The 16943-nt window shown below is 36.6% G+C and overlaps 1 protein-coding gene across 1 annotated transcript; it reads right to left on the bottom strand.

Annotated features, from left to right (window-relative positions):
• Positions 1–3295: 3295 nt before the first annotated feature.
• On the bottom strand, positions 3296–16288 carry LOC107795847 (secretory carrier-associated membrane protein 3). Its single transcript, XM_075256073.1, has 13 exons — positions 16029–16288; positions 8555–8611; positions 7914–8027; positions 7763–7825; positions 6940–6973; positions 6435–6557; positions 5600–5662; positions 5423–5516; positions 4888–4933; positions 4734–4801; positions 3936–3984; positions 3701–3766; positions 3296–3595 (listed from the first exon to the last, which is right to left on the bottom strand). The coding sequence occupies exons 1-13, from the start codon at positions 16086–16088 to the stop codon at positions 3509–3511; spliced, it is 924 nt and encodes a 307-aa protein (XP_075112174.1). The 5' UTR covers positions 16089–16288; the 3' UTR covers positions 3296–3508.
• Between the last annotated feature and the right edge of the window lie 655 nt (positions 16289–16943).

Consider the following 16943-nt stretch of genomic DNA (forward strand, 5'->3'; position numbering starts at 1 on the left):
CGTATCGATGTCTCTAGTGCATTTCCTTGATAATATTTTTATTACTTGAATACTTTGTTTGGGTGATGTGGTGGAGAACGAGGAACTTTCCAGATAATTTAACATGAGTACTTCATTTGGATATTTATTTTGGTAAAAAGAAGAAACATCTCAACTTATAACTCAAAAATGAAAATCCAAAATATCCAAACCGAACTTAAAAAATCTGATCCAATCCGAGCTTATTTAGATTGGATTTGGATTGATATTTTTTCGATCCGAAAATAGAAACACTACTAGAAATTCGGCAAAAATCGACTGCGGTCGACCGACCAAAGTTGATCGATTTTTTAAAATATATTATTTTTTAATTTTTTTTATGAAATCGACCAACTTTAATCGGTTTTCTTTGGCGCAAAAATGCGGAAAACTATTTTTGAGTCTCGCGAAATTTATTTTTCAAGAAACCTACCAACTTTGGTTGGTTTTTTATTTAAAATAAATTAAAATTAATATTAAAAAAATGACCGAAATCGTTCGGTTAATTCGGTCGGTCATTTTTAAAAAACGGCCGAATTCGGTTGGTAATTTTATTTTTTAATAAAATCGGCCGATATTGGTCGATTATTTTCGTGCAAAAATATAATTAAAGAGTATAAATGAAATAAAAGACAGTCTTAAAACAAAATGCACCAATGGTCCAGTGGTAGAATAGTATCCTGCCACAGTACAAACCCCGGTTCGATTTGGTCGATTTTTTCGGCAATTTTTTTTTTGAATTTAATTGACCGACCAAAGTTGGTCGGTAATTTCTGACCAACTTTGGTCGGTATGTCCTTCTGACCTTCAAAATACCGACCATACGTTAATGGTCGCGTTTTGGACAATTATTATCCATTAGACCTACTTTGGTCGGTTTTTTTGGACGGTATCCAAACTGAAATTTTCATATTCAATCCGAACTGTGAACGCTCACCCTTAGTTGCTAGGTTCTAAATATATTTTTTTTACATATTTAGAGGAATTCTTAAGATAAATACAAAATTTGAACCAAAACTACTAGGTTAAACCGAACTTGCGCATGCCAGCTCTGCCCTACTAATGAGTAGGCTTGAAATATTAGCTTCTCCGTTCCATTTTATACAATGATGATGTTATCTCAAAATTAAGTTATAAAGTTACCTAATTTATTGACAAGTCCAATATGAAAAAGCATATCATTTCTTTAGAAAAGAACATTACATTTCTAAATTTTGTAATTTCTTAATTCAATTATATTCTCATTTTACCCGTAAAACACTTTCTTCCAAGAAGAACATGGCATGTTTAAGACCATAAAATTTAAATATTAATTTTTGGTATGTTATATATGCTTTTAATTTAAGATCGTAAGATTCAAAAATCTCTTTTACATTCTTGATTTTTATATTTCATTTTTAAGATACATCAATTGAAACCAAGGGAATACTTTTATTTACCAGTAAGTCTCAAAGACAAACCTTAAAATGTTGTAAATAGGGGGCTGTTTGGCCTAGCATGACATTAAATAAAAGATAAATTTTAAAGTACAATTTCTGTTTCTGTTATCCAAAAAGGCGGTTTCTCATCTCCATTTCTGTTATGGTCAGAATTGAAAACTATAACCGAAACGTTTTGTTACACTTTAATTTGCGGGATAAGACAAACCCTGGTCCACTTGGGAAATATATTTTTCATATGATTATCTAGTCTTAAGTACCTAACCAATGAAAATCATGCGATCTTTGTCTGCTTGTCATAATTTCATGGGGATAGCAAATTACTAACGCATATAAATTAGAACTAGAGTAGTTATAGCTGAGCCTACATAAGATCAACGATTAAGCAGACGTTTGAATATAGATTTTGTTAAAATTTTAAAAAAAATAATTTTTAGAAGTGAAAGTTGAGTTTGAAAATGCATTTTACTAGAAAAAAACAGTTTTTGGAACCTGGAAAATTTTCTTCAATTTTTTTCAATAATTAATCAAATTATAAGATAAGTAATGTTTTTATTTATTTTTAAATATTAGAAAGAAAAAAAATCTATATCCAAATAGCAGCTAAGAGTCTTGAGAATGGATAACCTCTCTTTATGGAGCGATTTAACCGTAAAACTTAGGTGGAATGACCAATTTCTTAGTCGCTTATTAATATTTAGCCATTGTGTGTAATGTCTAAATAAGTAGAAAGTAAAAATAACAGTTAGTCGAATCAAACAATTGATAAGAACATATTAAAAGATAAAGACAGGAACGAAAATCCGCAATTATTTTTATCTAAATTCTTAGGCAAATTAACGAAAATGATGTATGATCATTAAAGCATATAAAGTAGAACTAGAGTGGTTGGGGAGTATAGCCGAGCCTACAAAAGAACAACTATTAAGGGTGATCATAATGTTTTTAATGGTATAGTCAATTTGCCTTTAATTCGAGGAAGAAATTTTATAAAGTTAGCTTAACCTAAGATTGAGTTGCCCCCCATTGAGGCAAATGAAGAATAGAAACTTCTTGTCGGGCTACGATTTACTTACTGCCTTTTAACACCTTTAATGTTTACACCAAATCAATATATAAATTATCGTTACATATTGTGTCACTTACTACCTCTTAACACCTTTAATGTTTACACCAAATCAATATATAAATTATCGTTACATACTTTGACACAGTAATTAGGATGAAAATCATATCCATCCCACTACTACCTTTTAACTAAATTTCATCTCCATGAGACATGACAATTAAGCAAACCGCGTGAATGTGTTGGTTCCTACACTTGGAGTACGTGGATAACTCGATTATTGAGTATACACCAACTACTCAATTATAATCAGTCTGACCTTAATATAAAACATATTTTAGAAAAGTATATAAACCAACTATTTATATTTTTCAAAGGCAAAACCAAGCGGATATAATTGTTCAGCCATGATAAAACATCGACATACTGCTATAGAAAGAAATTTACATGGCTGTGCGGTCTCCAACGCATAAAAAGGACGGTGCACTATACTCCCGCCATGCGCGGGGTTCGGAGAAGGATCGGACCACAAGGGTCTATTTCTACAAGAGGCTGTTTTCACGGCTCTAACCCTCGACCTCCTGGTGACATGACAACAACTTTACCAGTTACGCCAAGATCCCCAATGCATATGGCGGAATTTTATTTTATCGTAACTTGTTTTTAGTCCAAACTAATGAATACGGTGTTATCACTATATCATAGTTAATTAATATAAATGTTCAATATAACTTTGATTAGTCCTACAGAGCCAGAAGGGTATGCCAAAAAATAGAAAGGCTAAAAAGCGAGATTTACATACGCAAAGATTGTTTTTGCCAGATTTACAAAGATCTCTATATTTTTTCTAAAATCATTGTGGTCAAAGTAGTATAAATGAAGACATACATCACAGGAATGATAACTCAAAAATATGAAACAAGCATATCTGCCGGACTGAAGTGACCAAATTCTATATCTGCTACACCTCACCCGCGATTCACGATTATATTGCTGCTCTCAACGCCCCTCTAGCAGCTTCGCGCTTCATCTCTGCAGCTTTACCACTTCCTCGGAAATACATGTATACTTGCTGCATAATGAGATCGCAATGAACAAAAATGTTACGTCTCTCACTCCCTAAGATGACTAGAATAAAACTTAGTGTGGAAAAATCAGATAAAGAGGGAAGTCATACCTGAATAACCCAGATGCTCAATACTGATTCAAGACAAAATAGACCGAAACCGATGAAATAGAAAACCTAAAGGCCAGAGAATAAAAGTCATGTTAATAGTCAAACTTCAGATGACTACTTAAGCAGTTTTTTTTTTCCTTTTCTATTTTTCTTGTCGAAATTAATGAAGGGGCGGGGAGGAGGGAGTATGTTGGAGATGCTGTGGAATATGCTGAATAGCATGTTGAAAACGTACCCCAACAAGTACTTGTTTGCCGATGAGATCTACCGCAGGTAGAATGCCTCTGTTCCAACAAATTGTAAAAGGTCAGATCACAGAAATAGATAATAAGTAGCAACAACTTAAAGGAAATCCCGAGAAATCTCGTGATTTGGACATAAGAATTGTGACATTCCGGAAAACAAGTAAAATATTTTTTCAAGTTGAAAATGGTACAGTCAAATCTATCTATAACAACAAACCTCGTTTGTTCCGACATTTTTTGGCTGCTATAGTGACGTGCTGTTTTAGAGGACATGTATTATAACAGAACTGAAAAATTGGTCCCGAAAAAAACTTGACTTTTATCGTGAATGACTGTTATATGGAGATGTTTTTAGAGAGGTCTGATTGTTTGAAAATTGGAGTTGTTTTTGAACATGAATATAAATTGGAGTTGTTTTTGAATTATTGTGAGTGATTTGGAGTGAAAATTGTCAAAAACAGTTTTTTGGATTTTTTTTGAATCTGGAATTCAACTTCAAGTTGGATTTGGAATTTTCATGACCAAACACTGATTTCGGAAAAAAGTGATTTTTTTCATGGCCAAACGGGCCCCTAAAAGCAATTAGCTAATAGGAAGGGCTAAAACTTGTTGGTACAAGTTACATGAATTAGATTAAGATGTTCAAACTGAGCAATAACTAATAACTAAACTCATTATCCGTCCTCATTTTCTTCTATATGGGACTAGAAGTTAAGTTCAGCATCAGAAAGGAAATCTAAGGAATGCATTTACACTACTTTCTATAAAGTCAAATGTAAGATTCTTACGTAAGTGATTTTCCTCTGAAAACTACTGGAGGAGCAACAGCAGCAAAGATGCAGAATGCAATGTGAAGCTGTACACAGAAGCAAAATATAAGACATATCGTTGCATTCACCAATTTAGATCGGAGATAAAGAAAAACAATTATACAGAACTTACCAAGTAAAACAAGAAAAACCATGCAAACTTCATTGCACCCTCAGTTCTGTGACAATATTTGGGTTAGTCCCATAAAGAAAGGAACCAAAAAGTGGAATAGCATAACAGGGAATTAAAAGCCTAGACAAACTTTTAAGACTGTGATCCAGGATACATATTATCAGTGGTGGAGCCATAAATTTCAATAAAGGAGTTCAAAAAATAAAAGAAGTCAACATATGAAGAAGTTAAGGGGTTTCCAACATATACTATAGACAAAAAAAAAATTTGACCTAGTACATATAGTATCATTTTCCGGCGAAGAGGGTTCGGACGAACCCCTTTCTGCCCCTGGCTTCGCCCATGCATATTATCATTGACCAACCTACAAGATCTTAATAATGGACAAGCTTTCTGCCACACTATCAAACTTGTTAAATATGATACTACAGCTACATAACCAAAGTTCATTTTACAATCTGTAATATTGCATTCAGAAAGTGGTTGATTTAATTCGGAAAGTATGTTTAGTTCTCCAAAAGAAAGGATCATATACCTGAAAGCACGATAAAGTGGACGATACCACAGTACATAGGCTCCTGGAACCCCCGATATGAAGTAAATAATAGAAAGGAACCAGATTTTTACGTCTAAAGCCAAAAACAAAAAGTTAGGACGCTATAGCAATAAGTGATAACATCTACGGAAAAGGAACATGCTGAATCAGACAAACCTCCTTCTTTAATCCATGCTGTAGTGGTTGCTATGATGTTCCATAAAAGGCATGCAAAAAGTCCTGTCACCATCATCGTTTATCTAATCAGGAAAGGAGCAATAAAAATCTCACGGATGTAAAAAAGCGAAAAAGCAAGCATATGTACACCACAACTTTTATAGACAGAGATATCCTAAGCTATAACACGTCAAGCAGTTTATTCTGTGAATGAAATAACCAAATGCTCACAACGCTTGTTTTGATTGGTGCGGTTCATCAAAAGAAAATATTCAACGAGATGATTTACGGCTACACAAATGTCTACGACTTATTTTAGACCTCAAATTTCAAAAGTTTTCATTTATTGAACTTTGTGACAAGTCAAATAGTGCCACATAAATTGGGACAGAGGGAGTAATAGTTAAACTGCTGGTCAAGAGAAAAGAGACAGAGACTATCAAATCTAAGTTTTCTTGCTATAGAGATTGAAACAGGATCTTTCTAAATTTTGTATTTAATTACTTGAAGGTCTTGCAGGAAACTCGGGGAAAAAAAACTGAAACAGGCTCTTTCCAAAAAAAATTTACTATAAAGAAAAAAGACAAGACATTTTACTTCTGAAAAACATCGTAACTAAGTAAATTAAATGTATCAAATGGAAGCCAAATACAGCTTTAGGTCCCAAGTTTACTTATCCTGAGAAAAGAAAACATGCTTGATTGTTAATTTTTCCAATGCAATAGATATTAAGCCTTAAATGTTGCATGACAGGAAAAATAAAAAAGTAGGAAGTGTCTCATAAGGTGCTTCAAACTAGAAGAAACAAACATATAATGAGGCAAAGTTGACGTACCCAACAAGGTAGTAAATGCGACATATTGCAGCCTTTGCAAATGAACAGGTATTTCATTTGCAATGTCATGATGGATAATTGGGAAGAATGGAGGCCAATTTTTCGCCTCAATAACAATACCAGCTGCAAATCAGAGAGAATAGAGGGACTTAGTAATGTACTGCATTAAATTATCTGAACCATGTAAATTTTAAAGTAAGCTTATAAATACTCAGGAAAACCATAAAATCCACGCTACTTATGGCTACACCATCGTAATTAAATATGGACAGACACAATGGATATCATAGGAGAAGGAAATAAGACAATGACCATGATAAGAATGAAAAATCAGAAAAGTTTAGTCAGCTCTATTTCTTCGTGTGGACTTGGATTTTTTTTCCCTTTTAAGTTCCTCGTTTAGATGTCTACAAAATCACAAGACTGAAATAGCCCCACGTTTAAATCTAGAGGTTGTAAAAGGATACAAGAGATAAGTGGATTAATACAGGAGAAAAGGAAATACCTCTTGCAGCAGCCTCTTCTTTTCGTCTTAATTCCTGCACGACATCAACAAACCAAATCAGGGAATAATGACATTTGTACCACAAGCAAACATGAGCTGCTGGGGACAGAAGGGACTAATATTTTACCACTTGCAATGTCTCAAGGTCAACACTGATTTCAACTGGTGGAAGAAGAATAAAAGCCAAAAGAGACTCATCCACAAAACACATATTAATAATGCAATTTAGAGACCAGGGGATGATTGTCCCATCTTTTTGCTGGTAAATATGGGATAGGATCGATATTGGAAGCTGACTTTGTCTCCCATTTTAAGCTTTAGGACCAATATAAGAGGCCGTGAATACAAGTTACAGAAAAGAATTATGACAAGTTACAGCCAGCATAGGAGGCTTGACGACAAATGAAACAAATCAAAACTCAGCATCGAACCTCCATGCTGTATTGCTTAATGGAATGTATTAGGAGCCAACTTAGTCACAAGCATTACAACACAACAAAAGAGTAAGCATAATTTCATAGAAAAGGCGAAATCTGCAAGAAAAAACTGTATTATTTATTCTTTAAACTATTTTGCAGAACAAGCTTGCAATTTGGTCACTTCCCCCATGGTATTACAAGCTCTAAAAGAGAGCAAGGACGAAAAAGAATCCTAATGTGGACATCCAAAAACAATCCAGGGATTACGAATAGGGGGAAAAAACCTATAGAAGAAATAACTTTTAATATTGTTAAAAGAAGAACTGGTTGAAAGCTAATCAAGAAACATGGTTCCAGAAAAAGACCCAGCACTATCACAAATTCAGTTCATTTACAATGTGTACCTGTTCCCTCCTTCGCAATTCATTCTCCTTAGCCTGGAGTTCCTTCTCTTTCTTTTTCAAGTCCTATAAACAAATCATAGTAATAGATATTAAATAAGATAAACTGGGTAAATATCTAATCACATTCAACAAATTCAAATGTTGAAAGTACCGCAGCACTATCAAGAGGAATATCAATAGGCGCATCACGATCATAGAAATCAGCAGGTTCATGCGGAAGGGGTGAAAGTCTTGAGTTTGTCGCTGGAGGAACACTCGCAGTACTCTGAAAAGTGAAAAGATGACATATTTATTAGCATGGATCAAGATAAGGGTTCAAATATGATATCTACAGAATTTGAGGGGGAAAAAATCTCTTCATTAGAAAATTGTGGAGCTAGAGCACTGTACATGAAATGTTAGCAGTTTGGAAATACAGAAGAGAAGCACAAAAGTCGAGCTTGCAAAGTAATTTGTCTAGCTCTAATGTGAACCATATGGAAGGAAAGAAATAGAAGATCAAGTTTGAGAGCAAAGGAATCCATTATACAAAATAGCGGAACTTCGACGTTTTTTGTACATTTATTGAGTACTTTTGATATTTATGATGATGAAATGCCTTAGTATGATGCTGCTCTGAATTTGGCATACATTTTGCAAGCAAATCTTAATCCATCAACTAACCTACAGTCCCAAACTAGTTGGGATCAGCGAAAACAAACTCTCACTAAATATACGTAGTACACAATTTCCATAAAACAGACAGACAAAGACGGACACAGGTAGAAGGTAGGGACTGCCCGTCTAACTTACTGTGGTATAAAACGTGCCTCCACTAAATTTTGATTGCCCTGATTTTCCTCCTCCATCCTGCAAAAGATATATCAGAAGATAAATTGGCCAACTTACAAGACCTGGAAAAAATATCTGCTTTAACACATGGCTTTTAAGTCATAATTGATATTCAGGCAAAGGAGATCGCGGGAAAAGATAATACATCCAGCAATAAGCCAATCAATATGATGCAAAGACATCATTTCATGTAGTTTCGTAATTATACATAAAAGATTTTACATTCAATAACATAATAACATATAGTATCAAGGATTAGAAGGTTCAGATAAGATTGGTAGAATTTGTCCAAGATTTTCCAAAACCGTGTTCATGATTAGAAATATTACTATTTACGCTGATTTTTTTCTGTTAAATTGCATTTACTTGTCAACTCTAATGAGAATTAGGCATTGGGATTGGAATTATGCATGCCTTATGAAGTTCCTTATCCACTAACAGTGACATTCTGATATTTAGTACTTGTACTAGCGAACAAGGTAGAAATTTTGTGTGGTGAATCAACGCACTTGGTTAGGTATTTTTTTTGAGAAGGTAACATTTGTGTGTATTGATATATAACAGTACATAGGTTGTACTGAAACCATATTTACAATATGCAAAAGGATAGACTACTGAGCTACAATCCTAGCAGTATTCTAGGACTTCTAGGATCGATACAGTATCTTCTGGCCACTTTTGTTTACACCAAAAATAAAAAAGTAGGACACAATTCATTTTGATCTTCTGTATTGAATTGCTACTATCCTCAAAACATCTAGAGTTTCTCTCCTTCCATATTGTCCACCATATACATGCGGGGACAGTCCTCCATCTATCTCTTCTTAATGTTGAAGTTTCATCCCAACTAGTGAGCACTTCAGTAATCTTAGAGGGCATTGTCCATGAAATACCTCTGAGGTTAATGAATATCTTCCGTAGTTGATATGTGATCCTGCAGTGTAGAAATAGATGACTAACTGTCTCAACTGTTTCCCCACATAAAAAACACCTAGAGCACAGTGGGATCTCTCTCTTCATAAGATTATCCTGGGTCAAGACTGCCTCCTTTGCAAGTAACCACGTGAAACAAGATACCTTGTAAGGTATCTTAACTTTCCAGATGTGTTTCCATGGCCAATTAGTGATCTGTACATTAGTATGATTAAGCATCTTGTAAGCCTCATTTACCTTGTAGATTCCTCTGTTGTCGCCCTTCCACCATAGTGCATCCCTACCATTCTGAAGGCCTTTGAATGCTTCCAGTTGCTTGTAAAGTTCAGTCAACCTCGTCAGCTCCCAGTCATTCACCCTTCTTCTAAGTATCAGATCCCAGCCTTGAGGGGTCCACATTTCAGCTATTGTCTCTTGCTGGTGTTGACCTAAACCATACATATCAGGAAATAGTTCCATCAAGCTTCCAGATCCCATCCAATTATCCTTCTAGAAAGAAGTTTTGGTACCACTCTTCACTCTGATGCAGGATTGGCTCTTCACTATAGGCCAGAGTGTTCTGATGGATCTCCATAAACTAACCCCATATGTTGTATTGACTTCCTTTGAAACCCAGCTGTTTTCCCCTCCATACTTAGCTTTGATGACATTACTCCATAGGGATTGAGGTTCTTGAGAGAATCTCCATAACCACTTCATCTTAAGAGCCTTGTTTTGATTTTTTAAGTTCCTGATGCTTAGCCCACCTTTGTTTTTGCCAATCGTCAGAGATTTCCATTTCACTAGGTGATACCCCTTTTTTCTTTGTTTCCTTGCCAAAGGAAAGATCTTCTGAGACTATCCAATCTCTGAATAACACTTACAGGGATGGGAAAGAGTGACATCATGTATGTAGGAAGTGAGTCAAATACTGAATTGATCAGAATCAATCTTCCTCCCATAGAAAGGTACTGAGCTTTCCATCTGGATAACTTCTCACATTTTTCAATGACTGTATTCCATATCTCCTTGGACTTGGACTTAGCACCTAAAGGCATGCCCAGATAGATAACAGGAAGAGATCCTACTACACCTCCCAAAATCAATGATAGTTGCTCTATCTCAGGCACATCATTGATTGGATACAGATGACTGTTTTTCCAATTGATATGCAATCCTGAAGTACCTTCAAACAAGACCAGGATGATTCTCAAATACCTCAATTGTTCTTCTTTTGCATCACAAAAAATTAGAGTGTCGCCAACATATTGGAGATGTGTAATCTCCAGATTGTTGTTGCCCCTTCTTGCTACCTCGAACCCTTTGATCCATCCATTGATTTTTGCAGTTTTGATCATATTGTTCAGCCCCTCCATAGCAATTATGAAGAGAAAAGGAGATAGGGGATCTCCTTGCCTGAGCCCTCTGTGTGCAGAGAAGAAACCTTTTGGAGATCCATTAATGAGAATGGAGAATTTAACTGAAGATATGCAAGCTCTCATCCAGTTGATCCATTTCTTCCCAAAGCCAATTAGTTCCAGCATTTTCAACAAGAATCTCCAATTCACATGATCGTATGCCTTCTCAATATCTAGTTTGCACAAAATTCCTGGTTTTTTAGTTTGTTTCTTGAATCTACTGCTTCATTGGCTATTAGAACAACATCCATTATTTGTCCTTCTTTGATAAAAGCCATCTGCTGTGCACCCACCAATTTGTTAATCACCCTTTTGAGTCTCTCTGTTAGAATCTTCGAAAGCAGCTTATAAAAGCCGCCTATTAAGCTTATAGGCCTGAAGTCCCTGAGTTCATTGGCGCCAATCTTCTTAGGAATCAAGGCTATGTATGTTGCATTGAAACTTCTTTCAAAAAGTTCCTGAGAATGTAAATTATGGAGAGCCTCTATGATATCTTGTTTCAAAATGTCCCAACATTTGATAAAGAAACCCATAGTGTATCCATCAGGCCCTGGAGCCTTATCTATTGCACATAGCTTCAAACAAGATAGCACTTCTTGTTCTTCAAAGTTGCTTTGTAAAAGCTCTTTTTCTTCTTCTGATATTCTGGGGCAGTTGTTGAAATTGACTTCAGGTCTCCATTCCATTGTTACTGAATAAAGATTCTTGTAGAATTCAATGTGATCAAGCTTGATTCTCCTTGGTTCCTCAATTGTTTCATCATTCACCACTAGTTGATCAATGTTGTTGCATCTTTTACGCGCATTAGCAGTTTGGTGAAAAAACTTAGCGTTCGTGTCTCCTTCCTTAGGCCACAGAGCCCTAGATCTTTGCCTTCATGCAGCTTCTTCATTTTTCAGATGTACCTCATATTCCATGAGGGTAGAAGCCTTCCTCACAGATTCCTCCTTAGTCAACGCTCTTGTATCTTGAATGGCATCAAAGACTGCCAAATATTTTAGAAGCTCGGTTCTTTGAGCCCCCAAGTTTCCTTGGCTACTTTTGCTCCATTCTCTGAGTTTGCCCTTTAAAGCTTTGAGTTTGCATGCTAACACATAATCTGGCCTCCCGTGAAAATCGAAAGAGGTCCACCATTCTTTGATCCTATCTACAAAGCCTTCAGTATTCAACCACCCGTTATCAAACTTAAAGTAGGATTTGGTTTGCTCCCAAGACCCACATTGTAGTGAGATAGGAACATGGTCTAATATCAGCCTTTGTAGGACTACTTGTTTTATGTTCCAGAATCTGTCATCCCAATCTTCTGGAATTAAGATTCTGTCAATTCTGGATGTTATGATCTGATTATCTCCTTCGAACCAAGTATAAGTTCCCCCTTCTAATTGGAGATCAATAAGTTCCATGTCTTCGATAAAATCTGAGAACTCCACCATAGCTCTAGACCTTCTGTTGCAATTCCGTTTTTCTGAGGGAAATCTAGTGACATTGAAGTCACCACAAACAGCTCATGGCCCTTCCATCAATCCTCTTACTGCACCTATTTCCCCCATACAGCTTTCCTCTCAATGTCGCAATTAGGAGCATATACTCTGTGATATGACATGCGGAATTTTGCAAAGAGCCTTGAATTTACATGTCAGAGTATAAGCTCCTATTTGTAACACCTCACCTTCCCAAACTCTACAATCCCATAACATTGCAATACCCCCTCTAGTACCACTGGCTTCCATACATGCATACCTCACCCATCTCCCTCCCCAAACCTGACTAATAACCTCCTTTATATCCCTTCTAATTTTGTTTCCTGAAAGCATATAATATCTGTCTTCCACTCCCTCACCAAACTTTTTATAATCCTCCTCTTAGCCAAATCGTTCAAACCCCTGACATTCCATGATACTAAATTAATCAGCATAATTCAATAATTGGCAGAATGTTCCCCCCTACTTCTTTTTCCATTACTTTTGAACTTGACATCAAAAGAAACTAGATCTTTCAACTCTTTCTTACCTTTAAATCTATTCTTTTTGATTTCTGAATCTGATTCCATCCTTCTACTTTGTCTACAACTGTCGATTTGCATTAGAAGCTCCAATGCTTCTTCTTCGTGCCCCTGAAAATCCAGTTGACGGTTGACTTTTTAGAGAGGGGGGCTGGTTTACGTTAGATACAATCTTCAGTTCTTCTAAGCAACAGTCATAAGTTAAGTCTTCAGAGGGGCTTTGTTGAAAGTCATTAAAAATGACTTGGGCTGAAAAATCAGGCTCAAATGTTGATACTGGCCCAACCCTAGAAGAGCCCAACAAATTTCTTTCCCCTACCCCATATGCATGCCTGGCACGTGCCTCCATAATAAATTCAAAGCAGCTTTTACTGCTTCCAATGTTCACAGCCAGTTGACTGTCCTTCCCATTAATTACACAGGGGGTCTTTACCCTTAGGTCTTTCAATGGTTTCGACCCAATGAATATTCCAGTAGCCTTGAGAGACTCCGGCGACTCTACCTTTTCCGACGAGCTTAACTCAAATCGAGTTTGCTTTTCCGCCCAGATTGGAATAAAATTTTTTACCCCTTCTCTTTCTATGATAACCTTTGATGGAATATTCCGACCGTCTCCAGCAATTTCGATCCTAGCCCACTTTATATGATTCTTGAGTTCTGTCTCTTCCTCGGTAGCTATCCACCCACCACAAAGTTCACCTATTTCTTTGAAAATCTTTTGTGACCACAAGTGCATAGGTACTCCCATGGCTCTGATCCAAGTAGTTTTAACAGGAAGAGAGTTGGGAATACAACCAGCAATGGGGTTCCGCCATTCTAGAAAAAACCTTTGGTTCTTCCATCTCCATTCTCCTTGAATGATTTGTTCAGCCATGTTCCTGTTTGGGAACTCGAAGAGATACAAGTCCCCAGCCATGTCATATATATTCACCCCAAAAGCTTTGCTCCATGCGACAGAAACCCATCTTCTGATATTTGCTAGGGTGGGTCTCTCCTTGACTTCCTTCCCAAAATATCCAATGACGCATCTTTTCAGAAGTTCATTATCCTTCACTCCAGGTATTTCCGCGATCTTTATAGTTCCATTTAAAGTGTTGCCCTGAACTCCATGAGGAATGTTAGGTTGCCATTTACTCTCTTTAACTGCTTTGGCATATGGATAGTTTGCTTCAGTAATTCTGGGTGGGGCTGGGATAATTAATTGAGCTTCACATTTAATGAAACTTTCTACCTTAAATGCTACATCCTTCCATCCTACATTTATGACTGACACAGGAATAATAATAAATAACTGAACTAGCTAGCCCTTGTAATGACAAGATGCTCATATATCTCCCATGTTCATTGTACTTCCTAGTACAGAAGTATTCTGAAATTCTGTCCTTTGTTTTCCATCTCCTTACTATATTCTTTTGGTCTTTTGAAGCCTCTTTGAGTACAAAACAGATCCATTCCATAATCTTTTCGCTCATTGTTGATCGTCTCATCATGTTTCGACTTCTTTCCACCCAGTCAAACCATGTGTCTTTGTTGGAGTGCCATCTGATAATGTCAAAAGATTTAAAACCAGCATTGAAATAAATTCTGTTTTCCCCCATTTCTAGTCTTGTTTTCCTGCTATAAAGTCAAAGAAAAGTATCGGTTTAATAGTCTTCACAGTGGGTGAAAACTAATATCGGAGTTTTAAGAAGAAAGGGATGTTTTCCGACAACTAAATCCACCGAAAAAGGTTGTTCTACAATCCTAGAAAGTAGGAGAGAAGGATCTCGGGAACAGTGTCTGGGAGCATTTTTATCATCCAGTAGGAAAAATTACAGTTACAGGACCTTTTGCTCATATTCTTATAAAATGTGGAACTGACCAACCTCCAACAATCATTGGCCAAACACAACCATTTCATTTTTATGACGGTGGTGTCCAGGCCAAGCTTGCGCTCATCTCGAGTATTCCACTGGGTACCTATTATCTCCCACCAGTACAGGTATCGGATAACTCTACCCACCAAGGCTTAGGCAGAAATCACCTGGCATTTTGTGTGTCTGTTGGGATTTGAACACGAGGCCTCATGGTTCTCCTCACTTCATTGACCACTAGGCCATACCCTTGGGTAACGAGTAACTCTTTGACAAAGATTTCTAAACCCCTTTCCAAAGATAAGACAGCTTCAGGCAAAATCATCAACAGAACCAAGAACTCTAGAGGCAGCGAAATTAGCAGAACCTAGCTCAAGCTTTATGGCCAACAAGTCACACAACAATTTCAAACAGATGCCAAGTTATGCTGAATCATCCACAAAGAACAAGACAGAAAATGAACACTAAAGCAATCAGTTTTAAACATGAACCTCGGTATACACTTATATCATGACACAAAAAAGATTAACACCCCAAATATCCAATTCAGACGAAGTCAATTTCAAGTCTTACACTAGATAGAAATCAGTCAATTCAATTACCCAATTGGAAAAAGACTTGAACTTTAGTACCCCACACATGAAATTATGAGACAAAAGATTGAAACCCCAAACGCACAATTCAGGCAAAGTCAGTTTCAAGTCCTACTCTATCAAGAACTCAGTCAATTCACTTATACCCATCAGGAAAAGAACTTCAACTTTAGTTCAAAACACATGAAACTATGAATGAAACCCCAAATACTCAATTCCGACAGAGTCAAATTCATGTCTTACACTATCAAGAAATCAGTCAATTCACATACACATTAGGATAAAATCTTGATCTTTAGTTCCACATACATAAAATGCATCATAATTTTCAGAAATAAACCACAAAAGATATATATGATATTAACAAGAAAAGGAGCTTACAGCAAAAGGGTTAACCTCCACATACACTTACATCATGGCACAAACAAGATTAAAAACTCAAATACCCAATTCAGCGAAAGTCAATTTCAAGCATTACACTATCAAGAAATCAACCAATTCACACCCATCAGCAAAAAGACTTCAACTTTAGTTCCACATACATGAAATTATCTCCCCCACCCCACCAAAAAGAAAGGTATTAATCTTATTGAGACAGACTAAAAGGAAAGAGGTACATAAATGGGAGTATAAAATATAGAAGAGAAAGGAGCATACAGCAAAGGGGTTAACTTCTTCTTCTTCAGCAAACGGATTGCTATCATAACGGCTACCCATTTCAGCAAAAGTGTTTTGTTACTGTTCTCAAAGAAATTCAGAAGGAAGAAAAAGGAAGAAGTAAAGAAGGGGGAAATAGCTGAGATCTGAATATAGTCAAAATAGCTGAAAGAGCTTACTAAAGAAGGAAGAATGGAAAAGTCTTGGGAAAAAAAAATTCAAAATTTGAGGGCTGAAGAAAATCAAGGGAATACTACCATTCTAGATAGAGAGAGTCTTTGCTGCATAAGAAAATTGGAGGGGGTTGGGCCGGGGGTGGGTGGGACGTGGGGGGTTGGTCAGCTGTGAATATAGTGGACGACTTTTGAATGGTATTGAAATTTTTGGTATTCAGAGTAGGGGTGGACATAATACCGACCGAACCGAAAAAATAGGCCGAACCGTGAATTTCGGGTTTTCGATTTCGGTTTAATTGGTTTTTCGGTCGATGCACGGTTTTAAAATTATTAATTTTTGATTTTTCGGTGCGGTTTACGGTTTTAGTATTGCGGTTTTCGGTTAAACCGAAAAACCGAACTTTTGGGTATTAGTTCAAAACTTAATTAATAGTCTTATCACTTATATTCTTAGGCTGAAGCCGCTGAACTCTGAAGCCCAAATACCTTTGAATCCCACCCCACCCAAGTGACTCACTTACGTTATTTCCCATCAAAAATTAGACTTAGGGTTTTGCGAGTCTTGCGAGTTGCGACTGCTGGCTTCTTCCTCAGCTCTGTGCCACACTGCGACTGTTGCCTTCTTCCTCAGCTCCACTGTGACGCCTTCTTCCTCAGGTGACTGCTGCCTTCTTCCTCAGCTTCACTGTGACGCCTTCTTCCTCAGGTTAGTGCGACTTCTTGTAGCTAGGTAACAGTT

The sequence above is a fragment of the Nicotiana tabacum genome, chromosome 1 (genome assembly GCF_000715075.1).
Source record: "Nicotiana tabacum cultivar K326 chromosome 1, ASM71507v2, whole genome shotgun sequence".
Lineage (NCBI taxonomy): Eukaryota > Viridiplantae > Streptophyta > Magnoliopsida > Solanales > Solanaceae > Nicotiana > Nicotiana tabacum.